The sequence below is a fragment of the Brachyhypopomus gauderio genome, unplaced genomic scaffold (genome assembly GCF_052324685.1).
Source record: "Brachyhypopomus gauderio isolate BG-103 unplaced genomic scaffold, BGAUD_0.2 sc34, whole genome shotgun sequence".
Taxonomy (NCBI): Eukaryota; Metazoa; Chordata; class Actinopteri; order Gymnotiformes; family Hypopomidae; genus Brachyhypopomus; species Brachyhypopomus gauderio.
In genome coordinates, this window is record NW_027506866.1 from 1,186,620 (window position 1) to 1,205,000 (window position 18,381).

An 18,381-nucleotide genomic window follows, 5' to 3' on the forward strand; every position below is an offset into this window, starting at 1 on the left:
GTAGTCCAGAGAGTAGTTCAGCTGGGAGTATTGATATCTCACTGCCATTTTGTGTCTTGGCTCCTCCTACAGGTCCAGGATCTGTTGTGATCTCATGACAGTTCAGAAGGCAGATCCCCCTGGCACCAGTCCACCAGTCAGGAGGATCAACTCACTCCCTGCTCTTTCTTCAATTTGCACTCCTGTTACATTTGCACATTATATTTCTAATTCATTGCATACGTTCACTTTAATCGTAATTACACCAGATTCCTCATACATTCACTTTGCACATACAGTACGTTTACTTACTGCTGCATACGCCACTTACTTGAATGTAAATTTCAGAGACCTCTATTTATTTTATTATATATATACACAACTCAGCTATATTTTTTATCTTTACTATTGTACTTACCGTTACTATTGTACTATTCCTTTTTTTACTGTTTTAGTTAATGTTAATTTTAAGTAAATGTTTACCGCTGCACTATGGAGTCTGAGAGTAACGTAATTTCAATCCTGTGTATGTCCCGCACGTATCACAGATTTGACAATAAAGTAGACTTTGACTTTGAACTACCCCTCAGCAGGCTCTTCTTACCTGAAAAAAATGACTTTATTACAGAATTTCAATACTGCAGTGTCTGGGCTTTTTTGTTTGTTTGTTAGTCCATTTTTGTTTGTTTTAGCCTATTTTAGTATTTTGTTTTTAAATTGTGTTTATTTCAGATGCATCATCTGTTTTATATATTTATTTTTATTTAACATTTATTCAACCAGGAGGAATCTCACTGAGTTACAATAACTCTTCTCCCAGGGAGTCCTGGCCAATATTTGCAGAACAAAACAATTATACACAATGACATACAATACTTCTATACACAACACAATTTCAGAGAGGGTAAGAAGCCTAGGTTTAAGACAGCTTGACGCTCATTCCAAACATAAGGCGCATACAATGAAAAAGCCATTTTCCCCAACTCAATCAATCAATCAAATTTTATTTATATAGCACTTTTTACAACAGTTGTTGTCACAAAGCAGCTTTACAAGTGCTGAGTCCTAGCCCCCAGTGAGCAAGCCAAGGGCAACAGTGGCAAGGAAAAACTCCCTAGTTTTTTGCATGAGGAAGAAACCTTGAGAGGAACCAAGACTCAGGGGGGAAACCCATCCTCCTCTGGCCGACACCGCTCACCATGACCAACTCTGTTCTTTCTAATGGGCTATCTAAGAGCAACTTATTTTGTGATTTTGTATTATATAAATAAGATAAATTAGATTGAAATGGAAGTAGATTAGAAATATATAAAGGTATTTTCCCCATTAGGGCCTTTGCAATAAAAAATCAATACATGATACTTCCTACTAATAATTCTATCCACTGAATTTCTGTGACATTACATGTACACCGTATACGTCCTGTGTGTGGGGCGCCAAACTAATTCGTGTCTATTAAACTTTTGGCAAACACGTGACTTGGAGAAGCTTTTTAACAGTGTGTGATAATGCAGACACAAAATAAAGACAATTGTATTCTTCATCACAGCTGTGGCGTTATGGTGAAATATCTGATCGGTTGGAGCAGTTCTTAACCAATTAGATTGTGTGGCAGGAACTAACTCTTTTATACATGTGCTAGCAATGTATTAATTTGGATAGATAGCTGATAATGCTAGCTTGCTGCTAACGTTAGCAAGCATTTTATTGCTCAAAAATAACTTTATTATAGAAACTCTGTTCATGTCACGTTATAGCCTATGTCTTGTCATTCACTTGATCTTTTGTATGAAGCACACTGTTTTGCTTTTGACTGAAAGCAGTAATGGTTTAAAATGTTATTTGATGCCAAATGATAATAAACAAGTTCATATCTATGAAACCAGTGTTGTCAGTGAAGTTCATTTACAATAATTATAACAATTAAGTATTAATAATAAAAAATCTCATAAGTAAAAGTATTAAAAACTTGATGTATTAACTGTAAGCAGTTCTTTCTTAATAGTTTAAGGTATTTGTAATTGTGTAGTTAAATTAACAAGTAAAAGCAACTGAGTAATTTTAAATTGAGTAATTTCAACTTTTAATTAGTTCACTCTATTTAAATCATATAAGTATGAATTGTATCCATACAACTCAATACCTCTGTTTTTTAATGTAGATTGAACTTATTAGGGTTAACAGTGTGTGATAATGCAGACACGAAATAAAGACGACTATTGTATTCTTCATCACAGCTGTGGCGTTATGGTGAAATATCTGATCGGTTAGAGCAGTTCTTAACCAATTAGATTGTGTGGCAGGAATGAACTGTTTTATACATGTGTTAGCAATGTATTAATTTGGATAGATTGCTGATAATGCTAGCTTGCTGCTAACGTTAGCATTCAGTAAATGTGTTGCTGTGTTTAGAGTTTTAAAAATGTATCTCAAGTATTGGGAAACGCATGTTAGCAGTCGTAAAAAAACTAAAGGATTTCTTAGAATTTAGCAGAAATTTTAGTTAGAAATACACTCACTACCAGCAGGATGTAAAGTTGGTGTTTATTTTAGCTTGTTTGAAGTAAATAAATGAAAATGCTTCCTCTCTCTCTCTCTCTCTCTCTAATTTTATGTTGTGCAAGGCAAGCATTTTATTGCTCAAAAATAACTTTATTGCTTAAAAGCACTGATTTGAGGAATCTCTGTTCATGTCACGTTATAGCCTATGTCTTGTCATTCACTTGATCTTTTGTATGAAGCACACTGTTTTGCTTTTGACTGAAAGCAGTAATGGTTTAAAATGTTATTTGATGCCAAATGATAATAAACAAGTTCATATCTATGAAACCAGTGTTGTCAGTGAAGTTCATTTACAATAATTATAACAATTAAGTATTAATAATAAAAAATCTCATAAGTATCTCTTAAGTTATTTGTAACTGTGTAGTGATTAATACTGTAGCAGGAACCACATACCAAAATTATAGCAATAGCAAAAATGCCTTTATTAAAACAGAGATATCTCTGGGGATCTCACATTCTAACATCAGAGAGACCCAACAAGTGTTTGTACATGCCGTCTTTATATACGATTTCTCCACGCCCCAAACTCACAGATCTGCTTCTATGCCTTACATGGTATTGTTGTTCGAACAAACAAGACTTCTCTCTTTGTCTCCAAACCTAACATCTCTTATACATATGGTTCCTGTCTCTGGACTGTCTGCTTGACCCGAGGTCATCATACATCAGGATGTCATACATTCATGTTTCACCCATGTCAGCATTATTAGTTCACCACTTCTGCTTGAGCAATCACCTTCTCGTTTATACTCCTTACGCATCATGATTTCCTAAGGCCCTCTCTCGGGTTCAGAGCTCGGACACATTTAAAACAATAGTTACATTTAATTCCTATATTATGTTTAAAGGGTAAGCAAAATATATTGTTGCTAATGCTAGTGCTAAGCAAAAAACTCAAAATCATAACAAAAGTTAAATTAACAAGTAAAAGCAACTGAGTAATTTAAAATTGAGTAAATTGAGTAATTTCAACTTTTGATTAGTTCACTCTATTTAAATCATATAAGTATGAGTTGTATCCATACAACTCAATTATATTAGTTTTGACAGAAGCCATTACTAAATTTTTTTGAGGCAACGAGTTACCTCTGTTTTTTAAGTAGATTGAACTTATTAGGGTTAATTGGTTGCCTTGAAGTTTGCGGTGGGGAGCAAAGACACGCGGGACACGCCTACTTTTTTGGTAGCCTATCAGTATAGTTAATTATATTTCCTCTTATGTGACTGGATTATCCTGGATGATTTGCGTTAGCGTTTGGATAGCTCGTTAGCTGACCAGGGGGCTATTCCACGAAGCGAGCTTATGAAAGCGGCGCTTATTAGAGTGAGCCTCGCTTGAGTTAGCCAAACAGTTCACTTCCGTCTAGTTCCGTTCCACTAACGAAATCCAGATGCAACCTATTCCCGCTAATTCAAGCCAGGCTTTTGTAATTGGCGATCATGCGCGTGCACACAGTATTTACACAGCCTCACTAATCGATATTCGAAAAGGCAAGAAAATGTCGAAAGAGCTGAAGAAACGAGCAGCTTTTTTTTTCTTCTGCTGAACAGGAGCTGCTCATACGTCTTTATGAGGAATATAAACACGTTATTATGAAGAAAGGCAACACATCCTGTATTAATAAAGCCAGAGAAGCTGCTTGGCATAATATTGCAGACAGATTAAATGCGTGAGCATATACACTACCGTTCAAAAGTTTGGGGTCACCTAGACAATTTTGTGTTTTCCCTGAAATCTCATACTTTTATTTATCAAATGAGTTGCAAAATGAATAGAAATATAGTCCAGACATTGACAAGGTAGAAATAATGTTTTTTTTTTTATTTGAAATAATTTTCTACTTTAAACTTTGCTTTCGTCAAAGAATGCTCCCTTAGCAGCAATTACAGCATTGCAGACCTTTGGCATTTTAGCTGTTAATTTGCTGAGGTAATCTGGAGAAATTTCACCCCATGCTTCCAGAAGCCGCTCCCACAAGTTTGATTGGGTTAATGGGCACTTTTTTTGTACCATACGGTCAAGCTGCTCCCACAACAGCTCAATGGGGTTGAGATCTGGTGACTGCGCTGGCCACTCCATTACCGATAAAACACCAGCTGCCTGCTTCTTCTCTAAATAGTTTGTGCATAATTTGGAGGAGTGCTTTGGGTCATTGTCCTGTTGCAGGATGAAATTGGCTCCAATCAAGCGCTGTCCACAGGGTATGGCATGGTGTTGCAAAATGGAGTGATAGCCTTCCTTATTCAAAATCCCCTTTACCTTGTTCAAATCTCCCACTTTACCAGCACCAAAGCAACCCCAGACCATCACATTACCTCCACCATGTTTGACAGATGGTGTCAGGCACTCTTCCAGCATCTTTTCAGTTGTTCTGCGTCTCACAAATGTTCGTCTGTGTGATCCAAACACCTCAAACTTTGATTCATCTGTCCATAACACTTTTTTCCAATCTTCCTCTGTCCAATGTCTGTGTTATTTTGCCCATATTAATCTTTTTCTTTGCCACTCTGCCCTGAAGGCCAGCATCCCGGAGTCGCCTCTTCACTGTAGACGTTGACACTGGCATTTTGCGGGTACTATTTAATGAAGCTGCCAGTTGAGGACCTGTGAGGCGTCGATTTCTCAAACCTGAGACTCTAATGTACTTGTCTTCTTGCTCAGTTGTGCAGCGGTGCCTTCCACTTCTCCTTCTACTCTGGTTAGAGCCTGTCTGTGCTCTCCTCTGAAGGGAGTAGTACACACCATTGTAGGAAATCTTCAGTTTCTTGCAAAATGTCTTGCATGGAATAGACTTCATTTCTCAGAACAAGAATAGACTGTCGAGTTTCAATTGAAAGTTGTTTTTTTCTGGCCATTTTGTGATTTTAATCGAACCAACAATTGTAATGCTCCAGATTCTCAACTAGCTCAAAGGAAGGTCAGTTTTATAGCTTCTCTAATCAGCAAAACTGTTTTCAGCTGTGCTAACCTACTTGCACAAGGGTTTTCAAGGGTTTTCTAAATATCCAATAGCCTCCTTACAGAGTTAGCAAACACAATGTACCATTAGAACACTGGAGTGATGGTTGTTGGAAATGGGTCTCCATACATCTATGTAGATATTGCATTAAAAACCAGATGTTTACAGCTAGAATAGTCATTTACCACATTAATAATGTATAGAGTGTATTTTTGATGCATTTAATGTTAGCTAAATTGAAAAAAAAAAACAGCTTTTCTTTCAAAAATAAGAACATTTCTAAGTGACCCCAAACTTTTGAACGGTAGTGTAATTTAATCCATTCATTGGCATTTTAAAAGTGTTATAGTAAATTAATAATGTTAATAATAATTTCATGATTTAAAAGTAACATGAGCAGGGTTAAGAGAACGTGGCAGCAGGTCAAGGTGAAATATAAAAATATACTCCAGAATGGTAAGTACAGTTGATTAGTCCAATGTGCAGGAAAAGGTAAAACACCATATTAAATAACTATATAAAATATTTTAGCAACCAGAAAGAAAACTGCTACTGCTACTGCTGCTGCTGCTGGTGGGCCTCCTGTAGCAGCCCTCACTCCTGCAGAAGACCTTGCTTTAGAGCAAAACAGCGGACACCCCATCATTGTGGGAATTGAAGGAGGAACATCATCTGATCCTGTCTGTCCTCATGATACACAGCCTTATGTTAAAGGTAGGTTCAGTTGTTTCTCAGATTTTACATGTTTGTTCTTACAGGCTACATCATAGTATTATTGTATTCTTGATGACTACAGTGGTGGGGGGTGTGCGGACTCTTTTAGACCCTCCTGTATTTGACAATGATGTGAGTACCATAAACCAGCCTATTTCTTATGACGGAACCCTGAGGATCGTTAACATTTATGTGTCTTAATTTGTTGTTTGCAGGGGGAGATTGCCGGACCATCCAGGATGGTACAGGAGAATGAGGACACAGTGTCTGCCTGTTCTGTAAGGCGTGTGTGTCTATGTATCTGTCTGTTAATGTGCTGTGTGATCTCATGATTTGTGTTGTGTTTAAAGGAAATGGAAGAACAGAGAGAAGACCCTCAGGCCTCCATGTCCAGAGCTCACACCTCTGCAAGAGAACACGTGAGTAGTAGTTATGCAGTTCAACATGAATAAATACTTCTCAATCTTGACTATACTTCAGTCTTAAAGGAATCTGAGATTAGTGAGATCTACAAAAGGTTCTTGCTCCAAGATATAGAATGTAAAAAAGCAGATCTGCAATACAAAAAACTAAAAATATGGAAGTTGGAGCTTGAAATAAAGAAAATGGAGAAAAATGTGAGTATTTGCAAAAAGGTCTCACTTTAATATGCTTGTTTTTGCAAGATAAGTAAATCAAAGTTTCTTCTGTCCACAGGCTCAGCAAGACTATTAATAAATTTCTCTTTCTAAAAAAAAGCCGTCTTGTTTTATGTTAATAGTGTTAATGAACAAATGCAAACAAAATATTCCCTTAACCAAAGTAAGTGTTTGCATACATGTCCCTCATAGCTCTACCATCCATGTGGTCTGCAATTAAAATGCCATCTTCCCATTGCTCCAACTGCACTCTTGGCATTTCTTCTTTTTGCAGTATTGCCACATTGTGCAAAACTGCACAGGGTGCTACGATATCACAGGCTCTCTCAGGGGTGACTCTGAGATGGCGCAAGCAGTTAAATCTGCTCTTTAACTGTCCAAATGCCATCTCACTGCATGCCCTTGTCTTAGAATGTGCACGATTGAACCTCCTCTCTGCATCTGTTGTAGGGTCTGCATATGGGGTAAGGAGAAAAGGTTGGCAGGGGTAACCCCTATCTCTAAGCAATAAGCCAGGAAAAGCACCTACAATTATAAGGAGAAGAGTTAAACACTGAGGCCAAATCTGCACTATTTTGTGTGGTTGGAGTGTTCTTACCTTGGGCAAACCTCTGTGCCAGTGAGGAGGCACGAAATATTGTGCACCGAGCCGGGCCATTTTACCTCAATGTTGGAGAATAGAAATTGGCTGGTGCAAACCATTTAGAACAATGGCAAAAGTGACAAAGGGTGAAAGTTGTTCAAACCCATGAACTGACATGCTTTACATTTTCTGTTGGGTAGGCAAAACTTGCATGTACCTGTACATTGATGCTGTGAAATAATTTTTTGGTTCACATAGTCTGCCTCCATGGGTACAGATGGAGCCTTTATCCAGATGTGAGTACAGTCTATAGCACCAATGACATTTGAAAATCCTAGAGAATTCAATGCGTTTTGAATTGAATGAATTTTAGCATGAAATAGTTGATTAAGATGAATACAAAGCACTTTGGTAAGTGCTCTGGATAAGAGCATCTGTTAAAGTCATATACATTTAACTCCAGTGCCAGCCCCCTACTGCCTGACCGGATAAACCTACACCATGATGGACATTACTACATCTTTTCCTTTTCTTTATTTTCTTTCTGTCTAAATTGTTGTTGTTGTTGTCATGGTGACCGGTGTCGGCCAGAGGAGGATGGGTTCGCCCCCCTGAGTCTTGGTTCCTCTCAAGGTTTCTTCCTCATGCAAAAAAACTAGGGAGTTTTTCCTTGCCACTGTCGCCCTTGGCTTGCTCTCTGGGGGCTAGGACTCAGACACTTGTAAAGCTACTTTGTGACAACAACTGTTGTAAAAAGCGCTATATAAATAAAATTTGATTGATTGATTGATTGACTCCAAGTTACTGATCAAACCAACACTACTTCTCATGAATACATGACAGCTGTTCTGAAAAGGATGGGAAGGATGCCTCTGTGACCAGGGAATTTGATGAATATATTAAGGAAACGCTTAAGCGCAAGGTAAACCTTTCGAATTTTGCGGCAGACCGTTGCCTTACTAAGATGTTATGCATCCCCAACGCTGTACAGAAATGCACGACTGGCAAAGAAGCGCAAAGCGATACAGACCGTTTGGGGTTTGGTAAGAGCTTTACTACGTCTAGTGGTCTTCTCAATATATGGCCCCAGTAATTTACAAAGATATATAATACTGTGTCTTCTGAACAAATAAGTAGTCATCTGGAAAGCCCAGTGGATCTGTCCTGTCCTGGAATGACCTTGGAGCTGGTAGCATGAATGCTCTGCACACTATACACGCTCCCTCATCTACTGGATTCTCTACAAATGGGCATGCCATGGTCAATCAGCCTTCAGCCTTCACTGTTAGCTGCTCTTTTATAGCATACATTTTGGATTATTTGTATCACCTGTATGAAAATCTTGGTAAGGTAGTTGTCTGTGTCCATTTCCTTTTTGCACCATTAAGTTAACCACACATTTACATTATTTATACTGAACATATATAAATTGCAGAGTGATATGATTTGCTTGTAATTTGAACACAAAAGAGGAAGTATGGGGATAAATATATACCTAAAAGTATCTTCACCTAAATTACTCAGTATTAATAATTATTAATACTCAGGTACAAAGAATTGTATTTTTTGTGATATAGTTTATACTAATGTATGTTTCTGCACCATAACTGCGATTAGACACTGTATTCCATTTTACACTGACCTGAATTTGTGAAGATTAAATCAATACATTAAAATGTGCAGAAACCTCACTGATTAACAATGAATATGTACTCTTAAGATCGAAATATATATATTGCATTTGGAAATATAATTATTAAATTTTTATAATAATAACCTGCAATCATTCCAAACTAATAATTACAGTACTCAATTAAATGTATAAAGATATGATATTATATGCTACATCCACAGCAATTTAATGGATAGGATTGCAGCAGAACCTTGTTCCTCAATTCAGTTTCCCGGATGGCGAGACTGACATCACGCTGCTCAGCCAATAGAAGCGGTCCCGCTAAGCTAAGCCTCAACTCTAGCCTGGTACAGAGCAGGTTAGTTCAAACGTATATGTTGCTGTAGTAACTGAGCGAGGCTCAAGTCTAGCCTCTTTCGTGGAACCGAATTTGAGCAAAATGAGCCAGGCTTGTCTTAAAAAGCCCGGCTTACTGAGTTAGCTCGCTTCGTGGAATACCCCCCAGATCCTTGTTTCTTGTGTATGTGATAAATTACATTCTGCACAGTTACCTCAATATATGTCAACAGAAAATAACAATCATAGAACAATATATATCTATAGTCACCATGACAACAGTTATCATAAGTGTTAGTATTTCAAAGTGCAAAAAGAGCAGAGCTCCTAGGTGTGTTAAACCTGATGTGATTCACTAAAATCTGTGCTCCTTATTTAAAAGGACTTCTGAGTTTAAGGATTTAGCTTTCTGCTAATTCAAAATGTTAAAAACGTTTGACTTTCTTCCTCTCTCTTTCATTTAGAGTGCAGGCACAGTAAGAAATGCACAAACATCTCCATCCTCAATTAGAATCCATGTTGGGCTTTATTTTTGTCTGGAGGTCTGGCTGGCAGCTCTCATGTGGTCGGGAGGTTCTTCACAAACTCTCTTAGGCTCTTGCGGATATTGGAAGGTTGGGAACCAGCGCAGTCCAGCAGCGCGGGGCCCATGTGGGCATGAAGGGCTTGGCATAGGTGGACAGTGGCCCCGTCACGCTTCCACCCCTCCCGTGGACCGTACCACTGTTGCTGGAGGTCCCCAGGAGCTACCAGAGCAGAGGGAGCACCTTCTGCTCAACCAGTTGTGGCTTGCAGGGGTAGAGTTCCCTAACCAGCTCTATAAAAAGAACATTTAAAAGGAACAATGATCAATAAATCAACCCTGGACAGCACTGGGTTATTACAGAAGCATTTTCTTAACCTAGAAAGATTTCATTCAATTAAAGTGACAGTATTTGGTAACAATGGTAACTCTCTGGAATGATTATTATCAATATTATAAATATTATTAATTAATATAGGAATTATAGTATTTCTGGTAAATCTTTTATCTTTTTTATCTCTGGCATCTCTTAGCATATCAGTGGAATGACTTTCTGAAAGAATAGTTTTTTGATGTCTACACATACATTTGTTTAATGAGTTAACATGGGGCATAGTGGATGGGATAAAAAATCCTCATCATGTATCCAATCATGAATCGCTACCTTGGATTTCAGAGTGTGGACAGTGTCCCTGATGGTTGCCAGGTCTTTAGCAGGGATGTACTTTTCCACCATCTTATCAAAGTCATGGTGGGAGGACAGGAACAGCAGCATACGCCGGCCCAAGCGCCTGAGACGAGGAACAGACCCCAAAACAGGAGAGAACCATGAGGGACCCGTAACTCACAGCACACTGACCATTTATCTTACCAGCACAATTTTACAAGGCTGTCTGTGTCTAGAAAACACGATAGTGCTTCTATTACTCTACAATTTAGCAGCATTTGCTGACTTCAGGGTATCAGACTAGGAGACTAAAAGAATCAGCAAAATATTACTATCTGGGAAACTGAATAAGCTTTGTAGAATTCTCGTTCTGATCCCAGTACTAACTTGGTTTCTTGTGAAGAGTCCTGTGCCAACTTGGAGACTGCAGGAATCATTCGCGGTGTGACGTCTTTCGCCCCAGACAATAAGCGGCCAGCACCAATCTTCTCTACCAAAGTAGCCAAGTGCCGAGCAGTACACTTTCTTACTGCAGCATTCAGATTACTTTTGAGGAAAACAGAAGGAAAAAAATAACTATTATAATAATAGTAATAACTATTAATCCATCCAATCAATGTATACAGTACAACTTTTAGCTTCTATAAAGAAACTTAAAACCCTTATGTATGATCTAAGTGCACAATCAAATGATCATATTCTATTCGATTGCTTAGCTTGCACCAGTTAGTGTACATGTGTATTTTTAAACAGAAAATGTTTGTATGTCCTCTGTGAGCTAGCTAACTAGCCTATTTTTTAAGCATTGTGAAGGGCAGTTTGGATCAGCAGAGCGGAGATGGAACGCAATAAAAATAACATATAAGAGGATAAATAACTAAAAATATTGATATAGGCCAGGGCAATATTTTGAAAGAACATTGGAGAGGTAAAAACAGCAGCCAAAATTAGTGCTGTGTTAGCTTCTTGTGACTGTTGTTGCTATCTGAAAGCCACAGTTTAAAGCTCACTGCAGGCTAACTGACCAGAGTCCTCCAGCGAGAAGGGCGTTCATGCTCCGAATGGGGGTGCAGTTCTGCACCATGCTGTCCAGAGCTGTGTCCATGTCCTGCCTGATGAAGGCATTGGACTCCGCTGCTTTGTGGAGGAGGACCTTAGCTATAGCCTCCACTTCCTGGTCCATCCCTTTCTGCAGGCTGGAGTACAACTCCCTCAAGGACACCACCGCCATGCGGGACACGCCAGAGCGCAGGTTCAGCACCTGCAGGAAAGACGACGTTCCAGCTCGTTTTAGCCACATCCAACACTGCCACCGCCATCTTAATAAGTATAATCCACCACTGCAATGTGTTATGTAGGTGGAAATACCTTAATCACTAATTACAGTTAGATATGCCATCTGAATTTCAATTAGATGAGAAATGTTATCAAAAAAGAATTTCAAAGTACTACGCTAAATCTGACTTGACTTTGTCAGCAACGTGTACACATGTAATGTGTACATGCTGATGGCATGTTTGTATTCTGTCTATCCACTGATTTGTTTGCACTGGACATACACGGACATCAGTGGGTTGTGCCTCTTCGGTAATGGTAGACCTTGATCTGATTGTTCTCGTCCAGGCCGAGCTGGACCAGCCCATTGGTGGGTGGGGCAGCTGGGTAGCGTGTGAAGAGAGGCCTGGGCAGAGGTTCAGGAGAGTACAAGGGTGCAAGAGAGTGTGTGTGAAAATATGATGCATTCTGTTCCCGTACTGGTTTGTGTGTGATACGTACATGTGTATAAGCTGAGGGGGAGAGAGAGATTGTGAAAGGATACACATTTGGGTCTTTGCGTTGTGATTCCAGCCACCTTTTGTTGTCTTCAATCAGTCTCTGCAGCCTCTGGCTATCTAGCTTAGAGGAGAGACTACACACACACATACACACACACACACACACACACACACACACACACACACACACACACACACACACACACACACACACACACACACACACACATATAATGGAAAAGCACTGTATGAGTTCATCAATTTTCCTTTCAAAATCAACAGCAGCACTGACCCTGTGAGTGAGAGTGAGAGATTGTGAGCGAGCCTGCACAGGTGTGCAAGTGTGTGTAGTCACCTTGCTGGAGTGTATCCACTATATGCTCTGGTAGCCCTCATGGGATAGCGGGCACTGGTATCCATGGAAACTCCTAAAATCAGAGCAGTCTTAATACAGGTAGTGCGGTTTAGATTGAAGCTAATCTGAAGCAGGTCTCTACACTGCACCACACTTGCACTGGAAAAGATCGGCATTATCCAAGCACAGAAAATCAATGGAGGTCATCAACTATGCAAAAAAGGCTATAAATCCAGCAGTGACTGGTTTGTGCTTGAGGGAGAGGCAGAAGTTTTCTATTTGTATTTTAAAGGTTTTACGAGTGATGAAGAAATGAAGCATTAGTGAAAGTTACTGCAGCCCACTGAGGTGACCACTGCTCATCACTGCTAATGTTTGGGGTGTGTCTGTCTCTACGTACCAGGGAAGAGTTTGCTCCAGTGGGAGTTCAAATGAAGGTCAGACCCGTGTGTTTTTGGGACAGAACAGTGTAAGAAACTGTTCTGATTGGCCAATGAAGAAGAGGCGGGGCTTGGTGTCCATGCCCAGGACGGGGCAGGAGGGAAGGAGGAGGACGGAGGTGGCTGAGGGAGGGGCTGGACGGTCCTCCCAGTGAGAGATCCCAGTGCACCCAGCACTGTGTTCAGCTGGCCAGAGATCTGCTGCAGGGACTCTGCTAACTGCTGCACTTTCACTGGCACTGCATGTGCTGAAACAGAGAGAAAGACCAGGGTTTGGGTGTATTACTGCTAGAGAGATAAAAACATCCAGGCCCGTTGACAGTCTTGCTAGGGCCCGGGACAAGAAAGTTTAATGTGCCCCCCTTAAATAGTTATACATATACTCGAAATAATTCGCTTTTTATCACATTATTTAAAGGTTGTTTATTTTCAAAACGCCCAATCTTAACGTCTTCACGAGAACTGTTCAGTCAGACAGCTATTTGTTGTGAAACGAAGTAGTTACTTTCAAGCATTTTCAAGTATTTTAGCCTAAATTCCAGCACTTTTCAAACCTGGAACACAATGCAACATTAAAATTCGTCAGGTAAATGTTTTCCTTTCTTTTCTGCGCTCCAGATTTCTGTTTACTTTAACTATCCACCACTGTATTTCCCGCTGTTGTGCGGGTACCAGCCGGTTACGGTCGGTGCTGGATCAAACCATTTTCCAGTGGGATGCGGGGGTGTATGCACTTAATGGAAAATATGCAGATAGGTTAAAAAACATATATATTTTAGCCATTGAGTTTATTTTGAGTACAGAATTTTATATTAATGAAAGATTTCAAGATTATTTAAAAATTATAGACTTTAAATAAAAAATAAATTGCTGGGCTCTTTGATGGGCCCCCCTGACCCTGGGGCCCGGGACAACAGACCCGGTTGTCCCCCCCTGTCGACGGGGCTGAAAACATCAGACAACTATGAACCAACAAGACCAGAGTGGACTCTAGAGCTGCTTACAGTTGTGGGCAAATTTTTAGTTTTCACAGTTTGCTTCCTCAGTTTATTTTTTTAAGAACCTTTTGTCAAATGTTTATGTGATATAATGAAGTACAATTATTAACAGTCCATAATTGTTTGTTGCTAAACTGCTCCTGAATCGTTGGGAGAAGTTGTTCTGGAAGGATGTTTTGATACCTTCCCTTATTCATGGCTGTGCTTTGCTTAGGCAACATTGGGAGTGACCCCACACTTTGATGATGTGAGGAGGCTCATAGCTGCCTCCTCTGTAGGAGACGCTCCTGTAGGAGACGCTCCAGTAAGAGACGCTTCCTGAAGCCTCCTTCATGCAACTGAAGCACTCTCCCCAAAGTCCTTAGTGACTGGATAAATGGTTGATTGGGGTGCATCGTACAAGCCACACTGTCCTTGCCTGTGAAACCCTTTTGATGCAATGATGACTGAACGTGTTTCCTTGGAGGTGACCATGGTTAACAGGAGAAAACGTAAACGCACCACTACCCTTTTAAAGCAACCAGTCTTCTCTTCTAATCAGCATGACGGATTGATGTCAGCTGTCTTATCCTCATCAACTTTTTATCTCCTGAGCTAACGAGATCATCACTGAAATGATCTCCATTAACTGAAATGGAGGAGCCGTAATGCAATAATTTTGTATTGTAATTTTGTATTGTAAAAGGTCATTTTCATCACAGGGAATGACTTTGCAATTAATTGCAATTCATCTAATCACTCTTCACAATCTAGAATCAATACAAATTGCCACCATAAAAAAACTATGGTAGTAAACTTTGTGAAAACCAAAATTAGTGCCTTCTCAAAATGTCTGCCCGTGTGTGCGTGTTGTGCATTCAGAGTTTGTCTCTCACTCGTCTCCTCTTGGCCATACTCGTCTCTGCTCGTCTCTGAGTCTCTGACATCAAATGAGACTCTCCGATCTCCCACCAGCCGCTCGCCTTCATCACATGACAGCTGAGAAAAACATTGTAAAGCCCAGGTAGGTATTAATGTGGGTTTGTACGTAAGTGTGTGGGTGCAGGCATATGCGTGTGTGTGTGTGTGTGTGTGTGTGTGTGTGTGTGTGTGTGTGTTACCTCCTCTGTCAGTGACGTCTCCAGCTGGCTGAGTCTCTCCTCTTTCTTTCTCAGGAGCGTGTGGTCCTTCTGGACCGTCTCCCTCAGCTTCTCCTGCTCACTCACCTCCTACAGCACAGGGGAGCAGAACATCTAAGAGGAACTACACTCATGCTTCCTACTGTCTCCCATCTGACCTGGCTACATGGCTGTAGGCCCTGCAAGACCTAACGTGCTTAGACCCACCACGGCACTGAAACCATCTAAAGTAGTCTTAAAATCTCTTAATATTCTCAGATAAAGGTCAATCACTCTCCTGGTTCAAATCCTACCTGAACGATCGTTACCAATTTGTACTTGAAAATAATGAATACTCATAAGGATCTGTATTGGGTCCCATGTTATTCTCATTATATAGGCTAGCAAGCATTTGTAGGCATGGTATTAGCTTCCATTGCTATGCAGATGATACTCAGTTATATATATCTTCTAATTTGGATGATGTCAATACTACTACCAAAACTGACAACTGCATCCAAGAAATAAAGAACTGGATGGTGTCTAATTTTCTTCTTCTAAATTCTGATAAAACTGAGGTGTTACTTCTTGGATCCAAGACTGCAAGAAGCAATTGGTCGAATCTTCTTATTACACTAGATGGCTTTTCAGTAACACCTGAATCTCCTGCTAAAAGTTTAGGTGTCTCTAGTGATTTGGATCTTTCATTTTTCACACACATGTCACTATGTCAATGTCACTAATGCTGCCTTTGCAACTTCATGTAATATTGCCAAGCTGAGACATGTACGTTCGGTATCAGATGCAGAGAAACTGGTCCACAATCTCATCAAGATTGGACTACTGTAACTCTCTTTTAACTGGATGCTCTAAACAGTCCCTGAAGAAAGTCCAACTTGCTGCATTTGAATCCAAGAGCCAGAGTCCTAACTAGGCCTTGAGAAGTCCATCACATTAGTCCTACTCTCTCAGCGTTGCACTGGCTCCTGGTTAAATATCAAACTGATTTTTAAATTCTTCTGTTGGCCTATAAAGCATTAAATAGTCCTCCACAATATCCGAGTTAACTCACTGCATACCATAATCCATCTCACCTGCTGCTCTCTCAAAGCGCAGAAATGCGCTCAGCTCTGAAAACTACAAGATTACAGCCGAAGGCAGAGTAATGTCTCAGTACCCTCATGCCTGTGGTCACCTCCAGGCCCCTCCCTTTAGTTATGCTGCTAGGGATAAGCCTGCTGGAGCCACATGCTAAATCACTGGCACGTCTACTATATATATGGAAGTTTAATTTGATTTTACATATTTAACCTGCATTCTGTATCTTGACTACATGTTTCTACAAAGACAATTCCATAAAGGAGCTAGAAGATGCTCTGGGTTGCCAGTGGATGTGCTGATGCCGTGGATGCATGTGCCAATACGGCCAGCATCCTACCTGAGGCCCAGCATCCATATTGGAGAGACTGTGACTGCTCAGATAGACACAGGACTATAAATATGAACTTAAAGTTGCTGAGCCAATGGAGCATGGCTTCCCTTTTGGGTCTTGGTCCTCCCAAGGTTTCTTCCTAATCCACCTAGGGAGTTTGTCTCTGCCACACTCGCCCCCGTCTTGCTCATTAGGGATCTGGACCCATGCGCTCGTGAAGCTGCTTTGTGACACCATGTTTTGTAAAAAGCGCTTTATAAATAAAACTGACTAGACTTGACGGACCTGGCAGAGAGGCTGAGCAGAACCTCCTGCAGCGGACCTCTGCGGGCTGGGGTGAGCCGTCCTTAGTGCCGCTTGTCTCGCTCTCAGACAGCTGGTCTCTTTCTCTAAGAACTGTCTTGCTCTCTGCAGAGAAACACCTTCACACGAGATATACTCCTGCAAGCTAGAGAGAGAGAGAGAGAGAGAGGAGATTACAAACGAGTATATAAACATATGATAAATACATACAATTGGACAGCCTCCCTCCCCACCCACACACACACACCCCCACATACTCGTCTATGCTGCTGTGGTTGTTGTGGGAGGTGGGCACAGGGGAGAGAGGAGGTTCCATTTCCTCCACTCCGAGGGAGCCCTCCTTCTCTCTGCTCTTCTCCTTGCCCTCCTCCTGTTTCTTCCTCTCCAGGTTATCGTCTCCATGCTCTCTCTGCTCCACCTCGCTGACAGACACAAACCACACCAACACAGATCTGTACATGTACACACTCTGTGTACCGTGTATTTGTGTCACCAGAGACCAGTACTGACTCGGTCAAAGCTAGTGTGTCTGTGTGTGTGTGTGTGTGTGTGTGTGTGTGTGTGCCCACACATGCGTATGCGTGTGTATATTATCTAAACCTCCAGCGCATCGACAGAAGTTGGTATACGTATACATTACCCAAGTCTTCAGGATGTGTATTATAGCATGTTTGTGTGTATATGGGGGTGTGGGTGTGTGTGTGTGTATATATGGGTGTGTGTGTGTGTGTGTGTGTTACCTGAGCCTTCTGTGGAGTTCATCACATCTATCCTGTAGAAGCACTGTATTGCTCAGTAGCTTCTCTCTCTCCTCCATCATCCTTCTGCTCTCCTCCCTCTCCCTCCTCCTTCCCTCTCTCTCTTTTTCCAGCTCCTCCCTTTCTCTCTTCCTCTCATCTCTTAGTCTGTCCAGCTCCGCACGCAGACTGTCCCGTTCTCTGAGGACACGTGAGAGAGCCTGGGACACACACACACACACACACACACACACACACACACACACACACACACACACACACACACACACAACCTAGTATAACAGTTCACAATGACACACACACACACACACACACACACACACACACACACACACACACACACACACACACACACACACACACCTGGGGGACACACAACCTAGCATAACAGTTCACAATGACAAACACACACACACACACACACCTGGTCATACACTCTCAGATACACACACACAAACACCTGGCCACACACTCTCAGATACACATGCGCACACACACACACACACACACACACACACACACACACACACACACACACACACACACACACACACACACACACACACGCACCTCTATCCCCTTCTCAACATCATCTTCTTCCTCACTCAGCTGTTGTCTCCTCTTC

General features: G+C 40.9%; 1 protein-coding gene across 1 annotated transcript in view; it reads right to left on the reverse strand.

The window, feature by feature from the left end:
- Positions 1–14,423: 14,423 nt before the first annotated feature.
- The window catches only part of LOC143485497 (uncharacterized), a 9,607-nt gene continuing 5,649 nt past the window's right edge, over positions 14,424–18,381 (reverse strand). The window contains exons 8-10 of the mRNA XM_076984944.1: positions 16,981–17,103; positions 15,372–15,374; positions 14,424–14,534 (exon numbers count right to left, since the gene is read on the reverse strand). Of these exons, the coding sequence (XP_076841059.1) occupies positions 14,424–14,534; positions 15,372–15,374; positions 16,981–17,103 (237 nt within the window). The remainder of the gene's footprint in view (positions 14,535–15,371; positions 15,375–16,980; positions 17,104–18,381) is intronic.